This window comes from Sebastes fasciatus, chromosome 16, assembly GCF_043250625.1.
Source record: "Sebastes fasciatus isolate fSebFas1 chromosome 16, fSebFas1.pri, whole genome shotgun sequence".
Classification (NCBI taxonomy): Eukaryota; Metazoa; Chordata; class Actinopteri; order Perciformes; family Sebastidae; genus Sebastes; species Sebastes fasciatus.
In genome coordinates, this window is record NC_133810.1 from 1,622,440 (window position 1) to 1,641,327 (window position 18,888).

General features: G+C 41.6%; 3 protein-coding genes and 1 pseudogene across 6 annotated transcripts in view; all 4 read left to right on the plus strand.

The window, feature by feature from the left end:
* LOC141753168 (rap1 GTPase-activating protein 2-like) overlaps positions 1-18,888 on the plus strand; it is a 467,886-nt gene that overhangs the window by 198,155 nt on the left and 250,843 nt on the right. The window lies entirely within an intron of this gene.
* Positions 1,892-2,863, plus strand: LOC141752445 (odorant receptor 131-2-like). Its single transcript, XM_074610416.1, has one exon. It carries the CDS (start codon positions 1,892-1,894, stop codon positions 2,861-2,863), a length of 972 nt encoding a protein of 323 aa, XP_074466517.1.
* Positions 5,810-6,800, plus strand: LOC141752446 (odorant receptor 131-2-like; annotated as a pseudogene).
* LOC141752447 (odorant receptor 131-2-like) lies at positions 9,735-10,706 on the plus strand. The gene has a single exon (XM_074610417.1). It carries the CDS (start codon positions 9,735-9,737, stop codon positions 10,704-10,706), a length of 972 nt encoding a protein of 323 aa, XP_074466518.1.

Consider the following 18,888-nt stretch of genomic DNA (forward strand, 5'->3'; position numbering starts at 1 on the left):
GCAACCGCCACCTGCTGTTCCGTCTGGTTCGCCGGTTGGGTCGCAACCGTCACCTCCTGTTTCGCCTGGGTTTCAGCCCAAAAACCTTGTTCCTGTGACTGCTGGGCCGCGGTTCCGGGACCCCGGGTTCCCCGGCTCTGGCTCTGCCTTGCCCCCGGGCCGTCCGCCCGAGTTTCCCGGCTCTGGCTCTGCCTTGCCCCCGGGTCATCTGCCGGAGTTTCTCGGTTCGGACTCTGCCCTGCCTCCGGGCCGTCCGCCCGAGTTCCCAGACTCTGTCCCGGTTCTGTCCCCGGGCCGTCCGCCTGAGTTTCCCGGATCTGACTCTGCCTTGCCCCCGGGTTGTCTGCCGGAGTTTCTCGGTTCGGACTCTGCCCTGCCCTCGGGCCGTCCGCCCGAGTTCCCAGGCTCTGTCCCGGTTTTGCCCTCGGGCCGTCCGCCTGAGATGGTCGGTGCCCAGGGTTCCTGGAGTCCCTCCTCCGGGCCCCCCTCCGCCCACCCGGTTCTGGTTGTGGAACGTCTGGGATCCGTCCCTTGAGGGGGGGGCTATGTTGTGTTCTGGCTGTGCCAGCTTGTTGTTGTGAAATGTTGTGGTTTTGGATGTGGTTTATTTGTATGTATTTCCGGTGTTTCCTGTTTTATTTTGGTGATTCACTCCTCCTGTGTCTTGTCTGGGTTTACTTCCTTCCTTTGTCTGTTTTCCCGCCTTTTGGTTGATTGTCTGCCCCGCCCTGATTTGTTTCACCTGTGTGTAATCTTGTCTGTTATTTAAGCCTGTGTGTTTCCCCTCTGTCCTTGTTGGTTCGTACTTGTCTTCCCAGTCCCTTGTCCTCCGTGTTCCTAGTGTTCCTAGTGTTCCTAGTGTTCCTCCTGCCCGTGACTCTCGCACCCTCTGGTTTGTAGTTTTGTTTTTGTTCTCAGTTTGGTTTTGGTGTGTTTTCATTTGTACTTTGTTCCCCTCCTTGTTTTGTGATTTCTGGATTTTGTCAGCTGAATTAAAGCTCGCTTTTGTTTAAAGAACTTCCGTTCCTGCTGGTTACTCTGCGTTTGGGGTCATATAGAAAACTCACCACACGACAGTAACAGCCTGTAATGCAGCCACCTATAATAATACCTTCTTTCTGATCCCACTCCGTTTTCAAATGCGCCACAGGTGCGCCAAGTTAGCCATCCTGATGAAAACACCTATAGTGCGTGCATATTAGCGCGTGCGCGTGCGTGGATGTGTGCGTTCATGAACATGCGGTTCACTTAAGTGTCCCCGTTTTTGGGGTTGAAAATATGGTCGACCTAGTGTAGTAGGCATCTATTGGCTCACATCTATGGGGCTTATAGCCACTGATAACGCCTATTTAATGGCCTGACAACAGTCTAATCAGCTGTTGAGGGGCACAATAGAAATAAAGTTTACTTACTTGTGTACTAAGTTTAAACTATGTAAGACACGATCACATGGACAGGGGTATTGGGAAATAATAGGGCAGAGATTACATTACCTATTACTACTCTGTTAACCATGCTGACATGTGATGGGGTCACGTGAACATGGTTTAGGGCAGGGCAAAGCTGATATACACAGTTTGAGGGCAGGTAACACCTGCAGACCAGTTCTGCTTACATGGAAACAAGCACAGACCTGGATGATGTGACTCAACGGGCATCTGTGCTTAAAGGATGTTGGATTTTCATTGTTATCACAATACAAACAAGAAAAGATTTATTTATTACAATTTTATTGTTTGATGGTTTCACTGTTTTTAATTCATTTTTGTTCTTGTAAAGCACTTTGTGAATTGTGTTCTATGAAAGGTCCTATACTAAATATACTTGTTATTAATATTATTACAATGACATCAACAGGATAAATTTCTCATGTCTTAAATGCTTCTCTGAAATGTCACACGCAACTCAATCTCAGACCAACATCACTGCTGGACAGCAGTATCAAGGCTTACTGGAAAGAGTGTTATTTTCCACTCTGACTACAGTACCATGCTGTGTGTGTATCTTCATTAATGGGGTCATGTTATTCACCTTGAGGAGTAAATTGGTGTTTCGTGAGACCTCCCGTTACATTCTTCTGTTTAACCTCCTTTTTGCAGACACTGTACAGATGGCAGTGAGTCAGTTACTGTACCTCCTGGCTGCTTGTAGAGTAAAACTGACATATCCTGTATGTGGCGTTCTCGTCATGTTGGCCGATCTCACAATAGTAATCTCCCCTCTCACACTGGTGGTGATGTCTCTGGAGAGATATGTGGCTGTGTGCCACCCACTGAGGCACGCTACCATCATCACCATGAGAAACACAGCAGTGGCTATCATTGTGGTTTGGTCCTTCAGTTCACTACATGTCCTCACACAAGTTATTTTACTGTTAGATTTTCCATTTGACAACCTGGAGAGCCTGCAGATGGAAAAGTATTGTGCCAAAGTAAACATACTTTTTGGCCCAATTTCTGGTCTTTATGATAAAGCCTACACTTATTCTCTGTTTGTATCAGCTGGTTTGGCAGTCATTTCTTCCTATATAGGTGTGATGATAGCAGCCAGGTCAGCCTCCACAAACAAAGCTTCAGCCCAGAAGGCTCGTAATACTCTGCTGCTGCATCTGGTGCAGCTGGGCCTCAGTCTCTTGTCAACTATACACCACTCTTTCCTTGTAGCCATGTCAAACATTGTGACGAGGATCGTGTTTGTGCGCATCCACATTGTTTTTTATGTGCTTATTTTCATCTTCCCCAGATGTCTGAGTTCTCTCATTTATGGCATAAGAGATCAGAACATCAGACCTGTCCTCGTGTACCATCTATGTTGTCGACTGAAACTCTCAGTCGCCCCGGCCAAGGCCAAGGTCTCACCCTAGACTTCATGAAATGAGTTGAGCTTTGTATTTTCTTGTAAATGTAGTGTGTGTATATATATATATCATCATATGTCTCACCTTAGCATACATGGAATGAACTCTATATGTTTGATGTTTGTTAAACTCATGCTGTCATCTGACTGGCCTTCATAACTCAGCATATGCTGCATTCACAAGAAACAAATTCAAAACTAATTTTGCTAATGAATACTTAGCATAACGATGTTCAACTGTAGTTTTGTCCGTATTTCTTAAAATCCACCTAAAGAGGTATGTCAAAATTATCATTCTGACAACCAAGGAAAGCTGCTCAAGTTGTTATCATTTCACTGTTTTAAATTGTATCCTAAAATGTATGGTGTATTTGCATCTTTCATCATTCCAGGGCAAATTCCTCCAGAGCTGTCAATCCATTAAAATATTTAATCGTACATTTTCTATCCTTTCAAGATGTACCTTAAAGGGAGATTTGTCAAGTATTTAATACTCTTATCAACATGGGATTGGACAAATATGCTGCTTTATGCAAATGTATGTATATTTTTAGTATTTGAAATCAATTAACAACAGAAAACAATTATAGATATTGTCCATAAACCCTCACAGGTACTGCATTTAGCATAAAAAATATGCTCAAATCAATGACAAATCCGTTTTTGTTTTGCCAGAGTTTCTTGGTGTGAGAACAAAAGTGATTGTAAATATTGATCACAGAAAGAGCAGTTTGTGTATGTCTTTTTTTTAATTTCTGCATGTTGTGATTGGCAGGGTCATTTTATTTATTTAGTTTATTAACATCCCCATTAGCTACAGCATTGCAGCAGCTATTATTCCTGGGGTTCACAAACACACTGAAAATGTGACAGTGTGAGAATAAACAGGACGAGACAAAATCACACAAACACAGAATAATATAACATAACATTACAGAATAAAACAGCACAAGACTGAAACACAGACTCAGACAAGACAAGCTCCTAACAATCAGAAAAGAAAGTATAGGTCTGCTTGGGAACTTCAACAGACACATGGGCAAAGATGGAGAAACCTGGATTGGGAGGAATGGCCTGCCTGATCTTTGTTGTTGAACTTCTGTGGTAGTCATGGATTGGCCATAACGAACACCATGTTCAAGCATAGGGTGGTTCTTAAGTGTACTTGGTGTTTGACCATTTTGAAGAACTCCTGAACCCGACCAACACGTCCTCCGTAGAGGACGTAGACACCGAGATTGAAGACTCGGGGGAAGGCTTGTCCATATCCTTGGAAGAGGTCGCTGAGGTAGTCAAAAAGCTCCTCAGCGGTAAGGCACCAGGGGTAGATGAGATTCGCCCTGAGATGCTTAAGGTTGAGGACATTGTTGAACTGTCTTGGTTGACTTGCCTCTTCAGTGTCGTGTAGAGTTCGGGGTCAGTACCTGTGGAATGACAGACCGGGGTGGTGGTTCCCATTTTTAAAAAGGCGGTTGGAGGGTGTGCTCAGATTATCTGGGTATCACACTGCTCATCCTCCCCGAGAAAGTTCATTCTAGGATGCTGGAAAGGAGGCTCCAACCGATTGTCGAACCTCAGATCCAGGAGGAGTAATGTGGATTCCGTCCTGGCCGGGGAACAGTGGACCAGCTCTTTACCCTTGCGGGGCTCATGGATGGGTCATGGGAGTTTGCTCATCCAGTCTACATGTGTTTTGTAGACTTGGAGAAGGCTTACGACCGTGTCGTTTTATTTATTGACACCCTCACTGTAAGGTTTATCAATGCAACAATGATAATTAATGTGTAAATGCACTCTTATTCAATGGAAATAAACACGGTTACTTTAAGGGTCACAGGTCTTATCCAGCCCGTGTATTGATTTTAAATTAAACTACTTATAAAATGAACCGATTGCAAAAAGAACTCTGAAATAACAAAATAGGTCAATCACTTGACTCAAATCATGTGAATCTAGTTAATCAATAATTCATATTTGTCTTCATTTTCAGCTTCACTATCATCATACTTTATCATATACAGCAGGAAGTTCCATTATTTCTTATTTATATTTATGATTTGGGACATCTGAATCCGTGTAGGAGTCCGACCCTCTGGAGGTCGCGTCATCTCTCATTGATCAGCTGTTAGGACACGGATCAGGCTCCGGTGTTTCTCCACGGTGGGGTCGGTCGGCCACTCAGTCTGCCCGGAAGATTCAACTCGGCGGGTGAATGACGCCCGCTTGCCTGGTGTGGAAGGATCCCCGTTGCAACTCTTCTGGCGCATTTCCTCCGTGCACTGCGCGGACCCATGCGCGGACCTCGCCGCTTTCCGGACCCAGTTTCGACCGCACCATTTTCACAATAACAGTTGGGGGGGTGGGGGTATGAGATGATAAGTTGAAAGGTGTTTTAATGATAACGCCTATTTCATGGCCTGACAACAGTCTAATCAGCTGTTGAGAGGCACTATAGAATTAAGTTTACTTACTTGTATACTAAGTTTAAACTATGTAAGACACGATCACATGGACAGGGGTATTGGGAAATAATAGGGCAGAGATTACATTACCTATTACTACTCTGTTAACCATGCTGACATGTGATGGGGTCACGTGAACATGGTTTAGGGCAGGGCAAAGCTGATATACACAGTTTGAGGGCAGGTAACACCTGCAGACCAGTTCTGCTTGCATGGAAACAAGCACAGACCTGGATGATGTGACTCAACGGGCATCTGTGCTTAAAGGATGTTGGATTTTCATTGTTCTCACAATACAAACAAGAAGAGATTTATTTATTACAATTTGTTTATTGTTTGATGGTTTTACTGTTTTTAATTCATTTTTGTTCTTGTAAAGCACTTTGTGAATTGTGTTCTATGAAAGGTCCTATACTAAATACACTTGTTATTAATATTATTACAATGACATCAACAGGATAAATTTCTCATGTCTTAAATGCTTCTCTGAAATGTCACACGCAACTCAATCTCAGACCAACATCACTGCTGGACAGCAGTATCAAGGCTTACTGGAAAGAGTGTTATTTTCCACTCTGACTACAGTACCATGCTGTGTGTGTATCTTCATTAATGGGACCATGTTATTCACCTTGAGGAGTAAATTGGTGTTTCGTGAGACCTCCCGTTACATTCTTCTGTTTAACCTCCTTTTGGCAGACACTGTACAGATGGCAGTGAGTCAGTTACTGTACCTCCTGTCTGTTTGTAGAGTAAAACTGACATATCCTGTATGTGGCGTTCTCGTCATGTTGGCCGATCTCACAGTAGTAATCTCCCCTCTCACACTGGTGGTGATGTCTCTGGAGAGATATGTGGCTGTGTGCTACCCACTGAGGCACGCTACCATCATCACCATCAGAAACACAGCAGTGGCTATCACTGTGGTTTGGTCCTTCAGTTCACTACATGTCCTCACACAAGTTATTTTACTGGTAGATTTTCCATTTGATAACCTGGAGAGCCTGCAGATGGAAAAGTATTGTGCCAAACTAAACATACTTCTTGGCCCAATGTCTGGTCTTTATGATAAAGCCTACACTTATTCTCTGTTTGTATCAGCTGGTTTAGCAGTCATTTCTTCCTATATAGGTGTGATGATAGCAGCCAGGTCAGCCTCCACAAACAAAGCTTCAGCCCAGAAGGCTCGTAATACTCTGCTGCTGCATCTGGTGCAGCTGGGCCTCAGTCTCTTGTCAACTCTATACCTCTCTTTCCTTGTAGCCATGTCAAACATCGTGACGAGGATAGTGTTTGTGCGCATCCAGATTGTTTTTTATGTGCTTATTTTCATCTTCCCCAGATGTCTGAGTTCTCTCATTTATGGCATAAGAGATCAGAACATCAGACCTGTCCTCGTGTACCATCTATGTTGTCGACTGAAACTCTCAGTCGCCCCGGCCAAGGCCAAGCTCTCACCCTAGACTTCATGAAATGAGTTGAGCTTTGTATTTTCTTGTAAATGTAGTGTGTATATATATATATCATCATATGTCTCACCTTAGCATACATGGAATGAACTCTATATGTTTGATGTTTGTTAAACTCATGCCGTCAACTGACTGGCCTTCATAACTCAGCATATGCAGCATTCACAAGAAACAAATTCAAAACTAATTTTGCTAATGAATACTTAGCATAACGATGTTCAACTGTAGTTTTGTCAGTATTTCTTAAAATCCACCTAAAGAGGTATGTCAAAATTATCATTCTGTCAACCAACGAAAGCTGCTCAAGTTGTTATCATTTCACTGTTTTAAATTGTATCCTAAAATGTATGGTGTATTTGCATCTTTCATCATTCCAGGGCAAATTCCTCCAGAGCTGTCAATCAATTCAAATATTTAATCGTACATTTTCTATCCGTTCAAGATGAACCTTAAAGAGAGATTTGTCACGTATTTAATACTCTTATCAACATGGGATTGGACAAATATGCTGCTTTATGCAAATGTATGTGTATTTTTAGTATTTGAAATCAATTAACAACAGAAAACAATTATAAATATTGTCCATAAACCCTCACAGGTACTGCATTTAGCATAACAAATATGCTCAAATCAATGACAAATCCATTTTTGTTTTGCCAGAGTTTCTTGGTTTGAGAACAAAACTGATTGTAAATATTGATCACAGAAAGAGCAGTTTGTGTATGTCTTTTTTTTAATTTCTGCATGTTGTGATTGGCAGGGTCATTTTATTTATTTAGTTTATTAACATCCCCATTAGCTACAGCATTGCAGCAGCTATTATTCCTGGGGTTCACAAACACACTGAAAATGTGACAGTGTGAGAATAAACAGGACAAGACAAAATCACACACACACAGAATAATATAACATAACATTACAGAATAAAACAGCACAAGACTGAAACACAGACTCAGACAAGACAAGCTCCTAACAATCAGAAAAAGAAGTATAGGTCTGCTTGGGAACTTCAACGGTCACATGGGCAAAGATGGAGAAACCTGGAGTGGGGTGATTGGGAGGAATGGCCTGCCTGATCTTTGTTGTTGAACTTCTGTGGTAGTCATGGATTGGCCATAACGAACACCATGTTCAAGCATAGGGTGGTTCTTAAGTGTACTTGGTGTTTGACCATTTTGAAGAACTCCTGAACCCGACCAACACGTCCTCCGTAGAGGACGTAGAGACCGAGCTTGAAGACTCGGGGGAAGGCTTGTCCATATCCTTGGAAGAGGTTGCTGAGGTAGTCAAAAAGCTCCTCAGCGGTAAGGCACCAGGGGTAGATGAGATTCGCCCTGAGATGCTTAAGGTTGAGGACATTGTTGAACTGTCTTGGTTGACTTGCCTCTTCAGTGTCGTGTGGAGTTCGGGGTCAGTACCTGTGGAATGACAGACCGGGGTGGTGGTTCCCATTTTTAAAAAGGCGGTTGGAGGGTGTGCTCAGATTATCTGGGTATCACACTGCTCAGCCTCCCCGAGAAAGTTCATTCTAGGATGCTGGAAAAGAGGCTCCAACCGATTGTCGAACCTCAGATCCAGGAGGAGTAATGTGGATTCCGTCCTGGCCGGGGAACAGTGGACCAGCTCTTTACCCTTGCGGGGCTCATGGATGGGTCATGGGAGTTTGCTCATCCAGTCTACATGTGTTTTGTGGACTTGGAGAAGGCTTACGACCGTGTCGTTTTATTTATTGACACCCTCACTGTAAGGTTTATCAATGCAACAATGATAATTAATGTGTAAATGCACTCTTATTCAATGGAAATAAACACGGTTACTTTAAGGGTCACAGGTCTTATCCAGCCCGTGTATTGATTTTAAATTAAACTACTTATAAAATGAACCGATTGCAAAAAGAACTCTGAAATAACAAAATAGGTCAATCACTTGACTCAAATCATGTGAATCTAGTTAATCAATAATTCATATTTGTCTTCATTTTCAGCTTCACTATCATCATACTTTATCATATACAGCAGGAAGTTCCATTATTTCTTATTTATATTTATGATTTGGGACATCTGAATCCGTGTAGGAGTCCAACCCTCTGGAGGTCGCGTCATCTCTCATTGATCAGCTGTTAGGACACGGATCAGGCTCCGGTGTTTCTCCACGGTGGGGTCGGTCGGCCATTCAGTCTGCCCGGAAGATTCAACTCGGCGGGTGAATGACGCCCGCTTGCCTGGTGTGGAAGGATCCCCGTTGCAAATCTCCTGGCGCATTTCCTCCGTGCACTGCGCGGACCCATGCGCGGACCTCTCCGCTTTCCGGATCCAGTTTCGACAACACCATTTTCACAATAACAGTTGGGGGGGTGGGGGTATGAGATGATAAGTTGAAAGGTGTTTTAATGATAACGCCTATTTCATGTTCTGACAACAGTCTAATCAGCTGTTGAGAGGCACTATAGAATTAAGTTTACTTACTTGTATACTAAGTTTAAACTATGTAAGACACGATCACATGGACAGGGGTATTGGGGAATAATAGGGCAGAGATTACATTACCTATTACTACTCTGTTAACCATGCTGACATGTGATGGGGTCACGTGAACATGGTTTAGGGCAGGGCAAAGCTGATATACACAGTTTGAGGGCAGGTAACACCTGCAGACCAGTTCTGCTTGCATGGAAACAAGCACAGACCTGGATGATGTGACTCAACGGGCATCTGTGCTTAAAGGATGTTGGATTTTCATTGTTCTCACAATACAAACAGGAAAAGATTTATTTATTACAATTTGTTTATTGTTTGATGGTTTTACTGTTTTTAATTCATTTTTGTTCTTGTAAAGCACTTTGTGAATTGTGTTCTATGAAAGGTCCTATACTAAATACACTTGTTATTAATATTATTACAATGACATCAACAGGATAAATTTCTCATGTCTTAAATGCTTCTCTGAAATGTCACACGCAACTCAATCTCAGACCAACATCACTGCTGGACAGCAGTATCAAGGCTTACTGGAAAGAGTGTTATTTTCTACTCTGACTACAGTACCATGCTGTGTGTGTATCTTCATTAATGGGACCATGTTATTCACCTTGAGGAGTAAATTGGTGTTTCGTGAGACCTCCCGTTACATTCTTCTGTTTAACCTCCTTTTTGCAGATACTGTGCTGCTGGCACTGAGTCAGTTACTGTACCTCCTGGCTGCTTATAGAGTAAAACTGACATATCCTGTATGTGGCGTTCTCGTCATGTTAGCCAGTCTCACAATAGTAATCTCCCCTCTCACACTGGTGGTGATGTCTCTGGAGAGATATGTGGCTGTGTGCTACCCACTGAGGCACGCTACCATCATCACCATGAGAAACACAGCAGTGGCTATCATTGTGGTTTGGTCCTTCAGTTCACTATATGTCCTCACACAAGTTATTTTACTGTTAGATTTTCCATTTGACAACCTGGAGAGCCTGCAGATGGAAAAGTATTGTGCCAAAGTAAACATACTTCTTGGCCCAATTTCTGGTCTTTATGATAAAGCCTACACTTATTCTCTGTTTGTATCAGCTGGTTTAGCAGTCATTTCTTCCTATATAGGTGTGATGATAGCAGCCAGGTCAGCCTCCACAAACAAAGCTTCAGCCCAGAAGGCTCGTAATACTCTGCTGCTGCATCTGGTGCAGCTGGGCCTCAGTCTCTTGTCAACTATACACCTCTCTTTCCTTGTAGCCATGTCAAACATTGTTACGAGGATCGTGTTTGTGCGCATCCACATTGTTTTTCATGTGCTTATTTTCATCTTCCCCAGATGTCTGATTTCTCTCATTTATGGCATAAGAGATCAGAACATCAGACCTGTCCTCGTGTACCATCTATGTTGTCGACTGAAACTCTCAGTCGCCCCGGCCAAGGCCAAGGTCTCACCCTAGACTTCATGAAATGAGTTGAGCTTTGTATTTTCTTGTAAATGTAGTGTGTGTATATATATACATATATACATATATATATATATATCATCACAGCCAAGGCTGAAGTCTCCCCTTAGCAGACATGGAATGAACTCTATATGTTTTTTAAACTCATGCTTTCATCTGACTGACTTTCATAACTCAGCATATGCAGCATTGCCGAGAACAAATTCAAAACTCGTAAAGAAAACATCCTTTTTTTTATTCAGATGCAGACTATTTAGCATGTTCAACTGTAGTTTTGCCAGTATTTCTTAAATCCACCTATAGAGGCATGTCAAAATGATCATTCTGACAACCAAGAAAAGCTGCTCAAGTTGTCATTTCACTGTTTTAAATATTATCCTAAAATGTGGCTGTGGTATAATAGTACAATATTAGATAATATGCATCCAAAGCTTTTTGCTTTACTGGTGGTCCTCATATCACATGTTTTCTGTCCATTTAGTCTTGAGTTGCACAAAATGGATTATCAGCTGGTTTGACATACTGCTAATAATAATAATCAATACTCACTTTTTGCCTCTGTATTTTCATACACTGTATAACTGCCAGTGAGATGTGCTAGTAAGTAGTTAGAATCTGGGGAAAAGTATTATTTTATTTATTTATTTATTGTTCCAACAAAGGAGAAAGGAGAAACATTAAGGCATAGTAACCTAAACTCAATAAAGCCTCTTAAAGGTCACCTATTATGCAAAATGCACTTTTCCATGTCTTTTAAACATCAATATCTGTCCCCAGTGTGTCTACAAGTCACTATAGTATCATAAAAGACCATCCTCTCTCTTTTTCTCCTGCTCCGTTTGTCCGGAAATGGGTGTCGAAAAACGCTGCGCAGCTTTTCCTTCTCTTCTGACGTCATTTGAGAATTAGCCATATAAGGGTTTCCTGGTCGAACCAGAGCAGAACCTTCAGTAGCTGACCCCGCCCCACAGCGCGTCACTGTCTCTCCTCCTCAACCCAACTTGAGCAAAGTAGCTCCTACAGTTAGTCTGCAAGAACCAGCAGAACAGGCTTCATGTTCTCCCATCATCTAAATATAACATGTTCTTTCACAAAGGCTTTATGTAATTACACTGTTTAAACAGATGATATTTATATATTATATATATTTGATGTCATGCATGTAGCAGAGTACAGGTAGTAAATAGTGACTGTAAGCAACACAACACATTTCTGTTTCACAGTCAAACTTTATTTGAGTTGACAGATGACAATATTAATTATTCACAGCATTTGTAATCATCCCACCTGTTAGTTAGTTATGTTAACATGGTACAGGAGAAAGTCTTCAGCTCCGGTAAACTATGGTAAGCTAAGCTCCGGTGGTCTGTAGTCATGGTAACACAGAGACAGCTCCTACTGTAAATAATATACCATTACTCTGATCTTCCATACATTTATCTTTTAGCAGAAATAATGAACTGACTACTGTTTCACATCTTCTATTTTCCACCCTGATGGTCGCTGTGTTTACACACCGTGTCATAGCGGTAGCATGTAGCTAACCCGTTAGCATGTAGCTACATGCTAACGGGTTAGCTACATGCTACCGGGTTAGCTTTGTATCTCCATGTAAACAGAGCCATCTGCCCACAGCTGTCTGCTCTCAGCTGTCTGCTCTCAGCTGTCTGCTCACAGCTGTCTGCTCTCAGCTGTCTGCTCACAGCTGTCTGTTCTCAGCTGTCTGTTCTCAGCTGTCTGTTCTCAGCTGTCTGCTCTCAGCTGTCTGTTCTCAGCTGTCTGCTCACAGCTATCTGCTCTCAGCTGTCTGCTCACAGCTGTCTGCTCTCAGCTGTCTGCTCTCAGCTGTCTGCTCTCAGCTGTCTGCTCTCCTCTGGGATGATTCTGTCGGTCATTTCTCACAGATGGATCTGTAAAGTCAAACGTAAAACAGAGTGTGTGTTTACGGTTTACAGAGTTGATGCATGAGGTAAACACTGAGTTAACCAACAGAGCTATAAACAGCATTATTTACCTGAGAGAAACCGTCAGGAAAACCTGGAATCTGGACTGCAGATGTTCATCATGTGTCGCCGATTTCTGATCAGATTCCTCCGGTAATGTGCGCTGGGTGAAGTTTCTGGTTTATAAACTTTAAAGTGGTTTATAAACTTTATTCTAGCTCCTCTCTCTCCAGAGCTTCTCCGGGAGGGAGGGGGAGAGAGTGACGCTGTTGTTGTTGAAGAAGTTTGATTGACAGAAAACGCTGACCAATCAGAGCAGAGTGGGAGGAGACAGGCTGTGAATCAGGGGTTTTCAGACAGAGGCTGAATTAGGCTCTGAGGCAGGCAGACTCAGGCTGCAGTATGAGAAGAATAAAGGGTTTTTTGAACATTGCAGCATGTAAAAATGTTCTAGTGCAACATTAAAATACATCTATGAACCTGGAAATGAGCATAATATGAGACCTTTAACGTTAGTAGCTCTGCTATTTATCCAGCAGCACTGTGCTGCCCACTGGCTTCTAACAGCTAACCTTACGAACACTCATCCTGCTGATTTCTACACGAATTTGTGGTTTACAGTGTCGCATTATCAGGGAAAAATAAGGTGCATCCCCTCATGTTCAGCAGCGTCATTGTTTTGAGCGCTTTTTTTCCCTCTCCGCCGTTTCTCCAATCCTAAATAAAAATGAAACATGATACAGCATGCGTATGCTTCATTGTGCATGCGTAATTGTCTTTAAGCATCAATAATAGGAAATGATAGTCACGGAGGCATGAAATGCCAAGGAATCAGACAACTACGGTTCTCTATTCCCATCACTATTATTTTCCCTGTCTGCCAAAGTGGCGGATATCCTGATGATTTCACCCGCCACTGCCAACAATTTACCCGCACTTGGCGGGTGATAATGTCAGACCCTGGTATTGAATTCATATCACGAGTAGAGATGGGTATCAAAGTATCGTAGCCTCCAGACTTTGGACAGAGCAGATTGAAATATCGCTTTTACATGTTTACATCTTTATGCTTGTTGAACGGGTGTATTGATAAATTATCGGCTTTTTACTCGCAAAGTTTTTTTGCACTTACAGTAACAAGCATAGTTATCGTAGTTATCTTTACTTCACCTGGTTCACTATACTGTCCCCACCGCAGCCTCTCTGATCTGGTGTTTGCTGACTTCGCTGTGTGTTTGTGTGGAGATGCTGCAGCGTGATAATAAATTACAACAAAATGTAAAAAAGTAATGATAAGGGAACCGATAACGTTGGAGCTTATCAATACTACAGTCTTTAATAATTTAGCACCGCTGCCCGTTTATTTCCGGGTTTTTGGTACCCATTCCTAATTACGAATTATCGTCTGGGTCCGAATTGACATTCCGTTCGGTCCGGATGCAGACCTTGGTCTGGACTTTGAAAAGTCCTGCCCTAGTCCATGTCATCGTATTTACCATTGTGAACATGACAACAGCATCTTTCCAATTTGGAAGAATTAGGAGGAACGTAGAATTATTTAGGATTTTGTTGTTCGTTCTTCTTTTATTTAAATATCAGTAATCATGGCCTTGAAAGCATACATCTTTAAAGGAAATGTTTAGATTGTGACAACCACTGATCATAGTCCACAGACAAGGGATTTTGATAATTTGAAGAACGGTAGAGTAGATAATAGAATATATTTCTTTTAAAAACATTTTGAAGCAGTTGATGGGGGAACTAAATATTGTAACTGATAAATAAGTCATTACAATTAAAGATTACAATGTTTATGATTTTATTTTACATAAAATTGAGGCAGTTAATGCACCTAAATACCTTATTCCTGAAAACATATTCTCTGATTCATCACCTTTGTGCACTGCTGTGTGTGAAGCTCATACAACCTGAACCAATATCCAAATGTATCACATTTTTTGAATGTTCCTTTAAAATTCTAATTTATTTAGACATTGTTTTTCATTGATTGACCTTTAACTTCACTCCCACAACACATGTAATCATATGTATTACAATACATGGTAATGGTATGTATTCATTAATGGAGCTATTAAGATCTGGGGTAAAAACAATATTCACACCTGAAAGTAACTTTTTATAGAATGTAAATTTATAATATTTGAACATCTTGTATATCACATACCTTAACTCCAATTTCTTACAGTTTTTGCAACAGTGTTGCACAGAGTCTGAAGTTAAAAGTGTTAAATGTATATGTATCTCTACACATATTTAAGCCCATTTGTTATATTACAGTTGACGACAATATAAAACATATTTAACTCAAATGTAGTATGTGCAGAGTATAAATAATTCACAAAAAATATAAAATACTGTTGCAAAAGTAAGCCACACTTCTTTTTACTATATTGTAATTATTGTTATAGAACACACAGACATATAGAGAATAAATGTCATCAGCAAGTTCAGGAAATCAACTTGCATTTTTATGAAATTTCAAGAAATTGAGCTTTGTTTCCAATCAATATTCATCTCTTAAAGGGACTATTTGTAACTTTCAGAAATGCTTGTTAACAGCGACACCTGTGGCCGTGAAATCAACGAAAGTCAGCGTCGGGCTCGCGCTTGCTCGCTCTAAATATACCTGAACGAGCATCACTCAAAACAGTGAGGCGACACAAGTCAGCTAAAAGCACAATATCACTCTATATTTCAGCTGCTTGGCAGTAATGTTAGCTGACCAGACGAAGGTCTCTCCATGAACATGATTTAGATCTGATCCTAGTGTTGGCTTTTCCTGCCTAAGTGCAGGCTGAGGCAGCGGGGCTCTGCAGCGTGTCTCCCTGCTCTCTCCGCCCGCAGCCGGAGAGAGCAGAGGAGACACCGGCACCCGTAGGTAACGAGAAGACTACGTAAATCTCTGTAGAGCTCCGTCACTTCACAAGACACGGAAAACCTCTGTTGGTCTGGAGGAGCTGCAGCAGTTATTTCTGCACAAACGTCCCCTGTACATTCACTAGATATTCTCAGAGCTAAACTAACTCTTCTGCAGTGTGGAGTGAGCAGCGTTCACGTCTAGAGGTGGAGCGAGCTGAGCTGTCTGAGTGAAGGCGAGCAGGCAGAGGAGGAGGGTACAGCGGCTACACGCGAACGCGCATATGCGAGCGCACATGTGTGCCGACCCGCTACATTTATACGCTTACAAAGTTACAAATAGTCCCTTTAAATGAGAATAATGGTTGAATAATTCACTGTAGCCTAGGGTGAGACCTCAGCTTGGCTGGGATGATCGACAGTTGTCTACAACATAGATGGTACTTCAGGTTGGATCTGATGGTCTGATCTCTGATGCCATAGATGAGAGCGCTCAGACATCTGGGAAAAAGGATAATACACACATAAAGAATTGTCCGGATACGCAAGATTGCTAATCTGTCAGTGACTTTTGAGATGGCGATAAGCAAGTGGTTGTGTATAGTTGAAGAGAGACTGAGGCCCAGCTGCACCAGATGTAGCAACAGAGTGTTACGAGCCTTATGAGCTGAAGCTTTGTCTGTGGAGGCTGACCTGGCTGCTAAGATCACACCAATATAGGAGGAAGTGACTGCCACACCAGCTGATACAAACAGAAAATAAGCGAATGCTTTGTTATAGTCATCAGACATTCGGCCAAGCAGCATGTTTTCTGTGGTACAAAATTTTTCCATTTGAAGGCTCTCCATGTCCTCAAATGGAAAATCTAACAGTAAAATAACTAGTGTGAGGACATGTAGTGAACTGAAGGACCAAACCACAATGATACCCACTGCTGTGTTTCTGATGGTGATGATGGTAGCGTGCCTCAGTGGGTAGCACACAGCCACATATCTCTCCAGAGACATCAGCACCAGTGTGAGAGGGGAGATTACATTTATGAGATCAGCAAGCATGGCAAGAACACCACATACAGGATATGTTAGTTTTGCTCTACATGCAGCTATTAAATACAGTAACTGACTCAGTGCCATCTGTACAGTGTCTGCAAAAAGGAGGTTAAACAGAAGAATGTAACGGGAGGTCTCACGAAAGACCAATTTACTCCTCAAGGTGAATAACATGACCCCATTAATGAAGAGAAACACACAGCATGGTACTGTAATTGGAGCAGAAAACAATACAATTTCCAGTATTCCCCGTTTCTGTTGTCCAACTGTGATGTTGGTCTGAGATGAAGTTGCATACGACATAATAGAGACACATTTATGGTAGCCCCCTGAAATCGAGATGGAACATCTTTTTATCCAGATAGATAATAAATGTGACTAATCTGAAATAGCATTTAAGACCTTCAAACCACATTGACATTTGATGTTATTATAACACAATTATTCTTGCACAGTTTGTAATCTTAGAAAAGTAAAAAGAATCCATTGATTTTGCAGAGATGTCTATTTAGTTCACATGCAAAACAGAAAGTTAACCACATACATTTTCAGGCCATGCCTGATTCCATGTGAGCAGAAGTGGTCTGCAGGGTTTGATTGTCCTCACCTGCATTTGAAGAACTCATTCCCCACACCCACTTCACGTGATACCATCATACATTAACATGTTAATTAGATCTGTAAATATCAGTCATGGGTGATGTAATCCTTTCAAAGTTATTTCTGTATTTGTGTATGTTTCTTATAACATTTTAGATCTGATGTCATTCAGTGTCCGATATATTTCACATAAAAAACTTTAAACATTAAAACATTATATGCATGGAAAATTACAGTTTTCGAATTACACCGTGGCTTCTGGGGATCCCTATTTTTGGGGGGAGGGTGGCTACTGCACACAGTACTGTACTGCAATTTGTTATTGTCATCTACAGAGATTATTTGCATAAAAACATACTATTCAAATTATTATGATTATTTAAATATTTGCTTTGATTATAAAAAATCTTAGTCAGTTGTTAGGAAGTTAAACAGGTCATAATTCCGTCTCCAATATATATTTTATATTGATGTGAAAACATCTCCTTCAAACAAATGGATTTATTCAAGTTTCTTGCCAAAAACTTACTTTCACAAGATTACATTTAAACACATCATGACAACATTGTAATTTATCTTCACCCAATAGTTTTTACTGAGAAGAGCTTGAACGCCTTATAATGTAACTCAATGGAAACTCCGTTAACATTAGTAGCTCTGCTATTTATCCAGCAGCACTGTGCTGCCCACTGGCTTCTAACAGCTAACCTTACGAACACTCATCCTGCTGATTTCTACACGAATTTGTGGTTTACAGTGTCGCATTATCAGGGAAAAATAAGGTGCATCCCCTCAGGTTCAGCAGCGTCATTGTTTTGAGCGCTTTTTTTTCCTCTCCGCCGTTTTTCCGATCCTAAACAAACTGAAACATGATACAGCATGCGTATGCTTCATTGTGCATGCGTAATTGTCTTTAAGCATCAATAATAGGAAATGATAGTCACGGAGGCATGAAATGCCAAGGAATCAGACAACTACGGTTCTCTATTCCCATCACTATTATTTTCCCTGTCTGCCAAAGTGGCGGATATCCTGATGATTTCACCCGCCACTGCCAACAATTTACCCGCACTTGGCGGGTGATAATGTCAGACCCTGGTATTGAATTCATATCACGAGTAGAGATGGGTATCAAAGTATCGTAGCCTCCAGACTTTGGACAGAGCAGATTGAAATATCGCTTTTACATGTTTACATCTTTATGCTTGTTGAACGGGTGTATTAATAAATACTCGCAAAGTTTTTTTGCACTTACAGTAACAAGCATAGTTATCGTAGTTATCTTTACTTCACCTGGTTCACTATACTGTCCCCACCGCAGCCTCTCTGATCTGGTGTTTGCTGACTTCGCTGTGTGTTTGTGTGGAGATGCTGCAGCGTGATAATAAATTACAACAAAATGTAAAAAAGTAATGATAAGGGAACCGATAACGTTGGAGCTTATCAATACTACAGTCTTTAATAATTTAGCACCGCTGCCCGTTTATTTCCGGGTTTTTGGTACCCATTCCTAATTACGAATTATCGTCTGGGTCCGAATTGACATTCCGTTCGGTCCGGATGCAGACCTTGGTCTGGACTTTGAAAAGTCCTGCCCTAGTCCATGTCATCGTATTTACCTTTGTGAACATGACAACTCATCTTTCCAATTTGGAAGAATTAGGAGGAACGTAGAATTATTTAGGATTTTGTTGTTCGTTCTTCTTT